Genomic DNA, 7,518 nt, shown 5'->3' with positions numbered 1-7,518 from the left:
GGGGGCAGGGCGGGGAGCCCCTTCCTCCTCCGCGCCTCTGCTGCGGGGCTGCCCTGGCCGAGCCTCCCCGCCCTTCCCGGTGCCGCAGTGCCGCCACCGGCCCCGGCCCGCTGCGCTGCGGAGGGCGCTGCCCTCTCCTCCGCCGTTCCCCCTCTTGAGTCGTGTCCGGCCCCGGGGGATGGTGGGGGGGGGATCGCCCCCGGGGCCGCGGTGTGTGGCCGGGCCGGCGCTCGGCGTCCCCTGGGACCCCCCGCCCCGGTCCTGAGGGGGTCGGAGGGAGCGCGGCCCAACCGAGAGAAAGGCCCGTCCCGCGCGGCCCCCTCCGCGCAGTGAGAGCGAACCCGGGCTTTCTCTGGAGCCGAAGCGGTTCCTCCAGCAGAAGTTTTAGAAGAGATGCGAGAAGCGCTCTTGCTGGGTTACGTGGCTGTTACGTAATTTTACGACAGCGTAATTGGTTACAGCAGATGCACGTTTAAACTTTTTCCCTCTTTTCCGCCAACTTGCCCTAGCAGGGGCGCTGAGATAACATCCAGTGTTTGTCTGCAGTGTGTGTTTAACAGCTGGGTGATACTGTAACAGGTAGTTGCTAAAAGCTTTGGTCAGTAATAGTTTGGGTTGCTTAATAAAAAAAAAAAAGTCGAGTTTTCAGAGAGCTAAACAGGTGCAGAGTACCTCAAAACTCTGCTGTAACCGATTGACATCACTCAGCTACTGCTTTGCTACACTTACCTTTCGAAACAGACTGTTCAAGTAGAGGGGTAGAAGGTAGCTCACTGTGATTTTGTAGTTGGACTCATACTTGTTGATATATATTGCTGCAAAGATTTTAAAAAAACAAACAACAAACCAACACTATTGGATAATAGTCCTTAAAAGGGCACACCTGTCTTTGAAGTGCATTTGCAAGGGTGAATAAGAGAATGAGGGGAGATTTTCTGCAGAGAATTTCCATATCTTTTCACAAATATATTTATATGTTAATTGTCTTCATTCCATCCACAGTAGAATTTTAGCTTGAGGCTTAAAAATCAAGCTAAGTTTCCTGATGTTCTTATGCTTTATTGTCAGTAATAACTCTGTAACCAAAACAACCCTGGGAATGTGTTCGCAACTGCTACAACCTGTTTATTTCAGAAGCTTTTGACTTGAAGATATCCAGAGGACAGATCTGGTTAATAATAAGTTGCCATTTTAATAAATGCCTTTTAGGGAAGTGACTGTCTAATACAGGATGTATGCTATAGTGCAGTTGCTTTCAGCTTCTAAAAATTTCGTAGTGGAATTCTGTATAACATAACGCATAAGCCTACTGATGGTAGGTTTGGTGTGTTTGTTATTTTTCTAGTTACCTTTCATGAACAACAGGTTGAAAACCACTCCTGTAAGTTTCCTGCATGTGACTTGCTCAGTCAGCATTGTGATTCTTAAATTTTCCCAATTGTACAGGCGAGTTACATTAAAAAAAACCCAAACAGCACTGTATGCATCTTGTGCATGCTCTAAAATAGAAAAATGTCTTGAAACACTGTGATTCAGTAATGTGCTGTCATAAATAAGTAGAAGTATGTTTGCTGACCATCCTGTGACTTTTACAGTTGCTGCTGGTCATGTTTGGTGCAGCTGCAGCCAGGAAGCCATAAATGAAAACTTATATTTCAGAAATGTAAATAATGCCTGCTTCCAAAAAATTCTTATATAGGAGAAATGTGGAGTATGTTAGCTGGCGTGAATGAAATTATTTCAGGTAGGAGAGTAACAGCTCAGGATTAAGAAACTTACTTGCAAGACATTTTCCCTTGAGCAATGGGATATCTGGGGTGTTTGGGTTTTTTTGAGGGATCTTGCCCCCCAGACAGATTGTCTGTCTGAAGTCGTGTGAACAGTGACAATCCCTAGGCACCTAATTTTACATTAATGCATATGTCTGAAATAATGTATGACCTGATGCATCCAGGCAGCTTGCAGCCCAAGTAAAAACTAGGGCTCAGCGTATGGAGAGGCTGGGTACTTAGCATGGTGAATTGTAAAGGATGTCAGAATACATAAAACTTGTGTGTTGTGATGCCTAAATTCCCTCTTTGGGTCTTATCTAAAGAGCTTATCCTGATCTCTAAATGATTTTTAAACGATGGCTTTGTGCAGACAAGGTTCCTTAAAGTGAGGGTTTCTCTGGGTCAGGGTAACTTCCTTTTCCCCTACTTCTTTATCTTTGTTATAGAAAAGTGTTTTGTTAACCCATGAAGAGGTACAGTAGAGTTCTTGTGTAACTAACAGGTCTTTAACTTGATACCCAGCTTATGCAAAATGTATACTTTTTTGGTTTTGTTCTGTAAGTCATTTTCAGAGATAGGATCTTGACCTTCCAGCCATACCTTTCTTCCAATGTATGAAGATTCACTGAAAATGCCATGGCTGCTCTCAGGGACTGTTAATCAAAAAATTTGGTACCTCAGAGTCCATAGCTTTGGAGTAATAAAAAGGGTTGTAAAGAAGAGTGGGATTTTTCCTGGGGTGTAGTAGGAAAGGTTGAGAGCGCCTCTAAAGGCAGCACTTTGGTCTCACGGTGGTGGAACTGCATCTGACTGCCCCTAACAATATTGTATAGGAGATGTAATTCTCTTCCTCCCCCCTACTACTGCTGTGGCAGAGGCAGAAAGTTGGTAGCTCACATTTTCCCTTTGCTGATCCTTTCTCCTGTGCTTTTTTCCTTAAGCTTCTAAGAGGAAATACCAAGTAAAGTTACTGTCTAAATTGCTGCCAGAGATGACCAATTTGAGTATCTGCTTCTTAAAATGCTGCTTAGACTTTTGAGTAAGTAGAAGGTAAAAGGGACTCTAGACGTTTCTTGAGAATCCCTTCAGACTAACCATTACCAGGTCAGTTCAAATCCTAGTAAAGACTGGGTTTATAAGTCTTCTGCCTGTTTTACTTGCAGATTTCTTGGAGTTCATCTGCTGGCTTAATCCATGGAAAAGATGCTGCTCCCATGTACGTGCACCCAGGAAGAGAGAGGTCCGAGTTCTAATTCTTGAAGCAACCAAAAGCCATTTGTGTGGCTGCATGCCCTTCTAGGATGGGCTTCTGGGTTGCTCTTGAGGCTTTTCTGTTTTGCATTGGCTCACAAATATTCTGTAGGCCAGCAAAGAGAGAGAGACTAGTTGCTCTTTCTTCAGCTAAAACAGACATTGTACAGGCCAGTGGTTAGGACAGCAGCTCCAGGGGAAGGTGATCTGCTTTCATTTCCTGTTTCAAGGAACACTTGACTGTGCAATTTGCTCTTGGCTGTAATGATGCTATCTGTCATAGTGAATGTAAAATTAAAAATGGGAGAATGTTAGAGACCTCTTCAGTAGTTACTGAGGTAATTTTCTTGCAGCGTTTGGAAGAGGGGTTGAGGCCCAGGAAAACTGGAGGTCTGTACTCTCGTTACTGTAGCACTTCAGAGCTAAAGAGATTTAGTCCATTACCTTGCTCTTCAATGTAATTACCTACCTCTAATTCATTCTTGACAGATGGATATAACTTATTCTCTATTATGGCATGAAAGTCTCCTTCAAACTGTAGCACAAAACTAATTCTTTAGGACTATAAGTACGCTAACTGATAGCATAGGATGATATGGTGTGTTTAAAATGGGAGGGAGAGTGGGTTGTGATAGGTATGGATCAGGGAAAGGTTGCCTGGCAGAGGTGAGGAGGCAGAGCTCTGCTTGAAATTTCCTACTGAATTAGGTTGAAAGGGATGTTGGAGAAACTGCAGCAGCCATGGGGTTTTGGGGGCAGTTGTTTTGTTTCAAAGCTGTTTTGCAGTTGTAATCAAGTCTTGTATTAAAACCGTGTTTTCTTCTATGTCTCTGAAGTCCATGGGTTTCTGCTGTTGCTTTTACCTGTGTTATCAGCGTTTGAACGACATCATTTATGATTTTTTTTTTTTTGTAATACAGAAATTAATAGCATATAGCAGTAATTCTGAGTTGGGGAGTAGCCTTCAAGGAGTAGAGAGTTATTGGATTTGGGTCGTTTTGTTTGTTTTTTACAGTTGTTTACTTAGCTACTTTTTGGTTTAGGGATTGGAATAGAAACATGCATTTACTTAAAGCTGTGAAGGCTATAATTATTTGCTGTCTGCCAGTATTTTTCATTAACAGTGGCAATAAAATGAAGTTGAAAGAATGCTTATTTAATGGTGTGCCATTGAAAAATTCATATGTATTAAAATATGTATAATATATTTTCCATCTTGTCTGCCTGAAATTAGTGAGAGATTGAACATCTGTTTTCTTTCTTTTTCTTTAAGATCTTGAAAACTTTACCGGGTCCTTGAGAGAGAAAACTACATGACACTACACCATGAGTGACAGTAAATGTGATAGTCAATTTTACAGTGTTCAAGTTGCAGATTCAACATTCACTGTACTAAAACGTTACCAGCAATTGAAGCCCATAGGATCAGGGGCACAGGGCATTGTTTGGTGAGTAAGAAATATTTAAATATAAAAAGCTACAAATATAAAACAATTTGAATGTATTCATGATAGAGGTGCCAGAATGTAAAATACTGATGATAATTTCTGTCTTTTGCTACAGGTTTATGGACTAAATAAGTTCTAAAACACCCGCTTGCTATAGTTCGCGTGCAAACCTTTTTTGTTGTTGTTTTTAGTGGAAAATTAATATTTGCATAACTGCATAACTTAAAATGGTCCACAAATTTCCTTCTTATTAACCACTTTATTTCTGTTTCTAGTTCTCACATTCCCCATGTAGTTATGATATTGCAGTGTAAGGTATGACAATGCGATGGTGAGCGATTCTGGGTTTTACTCGTTTCTTCATCATGGCCCCCTTTCTTCCCCCCCTTTTATTCCCGATCACTCCTGTCCATTTCTAGGAGCCATCAATGCAGTGCCTTGCCATTAACTGGCAGGATGAGGCAAATCAGTGTCATTGTCACTCCATGGATTAACCAGAAAGGGATGCTGTGTGAGGGGTTGGGCTGGCCGGCTCTTCCTTGGTGTGTCACCTCAGCTATGTGTCCAGCCTCCACTGGCCCAGGACGTGAGAGTCGTTAGTCTGATCCTGAACCTTAGTCTCTTGTATGGCACCACACCTCTGGGCCAGCTAAAGGTAAACGCTTTCAAATGTTTCTTAGACTGCAGCAATCCATTCTACACGACTTAGTGCCAGCCCGTATTTTGTTGGGCAAAACTTGCTTGGTAATAGCAGAAATGTTTATTGATGCATCTTTTAATTCCATACACAGGGGAGCAAACAGATATGCTCAGGAGCTCTCTAACATTAGACTTAATCACAAGGCATAGTGGGCTGTTCATGCTTTAAATCCAGTCTGCAGTTTCTCTTCATCTATGAATTCTGCAGAGTAAGTGTGATGACTTGTGTATTGTGAGCAACTCCTTATACAGCACCTGCCCATGTCTTTTTGGCCTTTTCATAACCATAGTAAGTTATATATGTAGGAAGAGAGTGTATTTTTGTGAGAACATGCCTTTATTTTTAAATTATTTAGATAGCCCTATTGCCCTGCTTATAGGTGAAAAATAAGCAAAATGAGAACACCATATTTCATTCTTCTTTAGTGGGTTGAGCAGTGAGTGGATAGGCATACTAGATCTTGGTTATTAGTGTTTGGTTAAGTTTTAGTATAGTGCTAACATTTTCCGGGTATAAATATTCTTGAAGTTATGCTTGTTCTGGATGGCATGCAGAAATTTAGCATGGTTTTAAGTGTTCCTCCTTTCATTAGAAGTAGTGCATTTCTAAACTATATGACTTAAACTAGATGTCTGCTTCAAAATGAAGTTAGGGTAGTATTAAGGTCAACGTTTTGGGAGGAAGAAGGAATGATCTGATTTATTCACTTGTTTTGCAAATACCTGATTTATGGAACAACAGAGTGAAACGTGTAAATTTTCATCCACGTGTGAAATACCTGAAAACTATGTCCAAGTCGAAGAAGGTGCAAAATCTTAATTTCTCCTAAAATTCCTTGTAGTACACAAAGGAAAGATACAAAATACTAGGATGTAAAATGTAGAAAACTCAGTGTAAGATGAGTGCTATCCTGTCATGTTTGGCTGGAAAAATTGTAAAGTCATTAGTGTGGCACACAGATGTGATGCTTTTTTTTAATCATCCAGTGTTTAACATAAAATTTAGGAAAAGTATTTCTGGAGTTTTGTGTGGGGATTTTATTTTTTGGTGAGAAATTTTTAATACTGTGTGTCGTTTCAGCTAGGAGAGGTCTGAATTCTGCTATTTTTTTTCTCAAAATAGTAATGGGAAACTCCATTGGTATTGCTTCTGCTTATTTTTTTCTTTGATATTAAAATGTAGGAAAATAAGTGGTTTTAAAAATACATACTTAGGAAAACTGATAAATGAAAGCTCTAGGAAGATGAAAAAGTAACTTAGTTGTTACGTGGAGGGTATTTCTAGCTCACTGCAAACAGGCTAGGAGAGGAATTGGATATATACTTTTATACATGACTACACATGACAGCACTTGTTTGTTCATAAGTATTAATACATCTGAAGTCTTATAATCTATTTAGCACTGAATAATCACTTACACAAAATCATTCTTTTGAAATAATTTTGTCTTTGACTTCCTGACATGTTTTTCCTTTCTTGTCCTTGATTTCCTAAATTTTCTAGTGAATCTGACTTTTCTATGCCAGCAAATTCTTTGTTTTTCAGTGCAGCAAAAGCATGATCTGATAAATAGCACAGCTTTGACTGTATTGATAACTGTACTTACAGTTGCAGTTGAAGAAACAGTTGGGATAAGTTTGTTACTATTTGCAAACTCCTGTTTAGACAGTAGGGGAAGAGTTAGGGAAGTGGAACTGGCCGAGCGAGAGTCCACAGGAGTAGTGTATTGAAGTTCAAAGCAAAAGTCATTTGCCTGCGGAAATGAAGTGTGATTTCCTACTATAATTTAGATCATAATGTTTTGTTAATGTCATCTTATATGTGACATCACTACTCTTAATATTAAATGTTTGCAAAAGATGCAGAACTGTCACAAGTGCAGTGAAGACTCTCTTACAACTCGCTATGATCAAATTGGAATCGCTGTTACACAGTGGGATAGACATTGAGATTCTTCCATGATATCAAACACTGAAACAATTTGTAGACATTCTGTTAGTAGCCAAGGTGGTAATTGGGTAGACTCTGGCAAATCCACTTTTTTAAAATCTGTGCCTGAAACAGTTGCCATGATGAAAAGGTCTCTTGAATTCAAATGAGCAGGGCTGGGGAAAGAAATTTAACACTATTTACATCCATGATTTTTTTTTTTTTCATTTATATAAAATTACGTGATACTTAGAAGTGTGGTCTTGGTGGTAATAGAGGTTATTTCCCCCCCCCAGTAAATTAAATAAATGCATACTCACATAATTCTTTTACCAATTTTTTTTTCTTCTACCAGTCTGTTTTTAATTCTTCCCCTTGAATTGTGTAGGTAGCAGACAGCCTTTTTTTTTCTTTTTTT

General features: G+C 40.0%; 1 protein-coding gene across 2 annotated transcripts in view; it reads left to right on the top strand.

Annotated features, from left to right (window-relative positions):
* Window positions 1-2,934: 2,934 nt before the first annotated feature.
* Window positions 2,935-7,518, top strand: part of MAPK9 (mitogen-activated protein kinase 9) — a 27,976-nt gene continuing 23,392 nt past the window's right edge. For both annotated transcript variants that reach the window (XM_010578897.1, XM_010578896.1), the window contains exons 1-2: window positions 2,935-3,012; window positions 4,297-4,471. In XM_010578897.1, the coding sequence (XP_010577199.1) occupies window positions 4,350-4,471 (122 nt within the window). In that variant the 5' untranslated portion in view covers window positions 2,935-3,012; window positions 4,297-4,349. The remainder of the gene's footprint in view (window positions 3,013-4,296; window positions 4,472-7,518) is intronic.

This window comes from Haliaeetus leucocephalus, unplaced genomic scaffold, assembly GCF_000737465.1.
Source record: "Haliaeetus leucocephalus isolate CR32 unplaced genomic scaffold, Haliaeetus_leucocephalus-4.0 Scaffold656, whole genome shotgun sequence".
Taxonomy (NCBI): Eukaryota; Metazoa; Chordata; class Aves; order Accipitriformes; family Accipitridae; genus Haliaeetus; species Haliaeetus leucocephalus.
The sequence above is the reverse complement of the archived record's forward strand: the minus strand, read 5'-3'. Positions and strand labels throughout refer to the sequence as shown.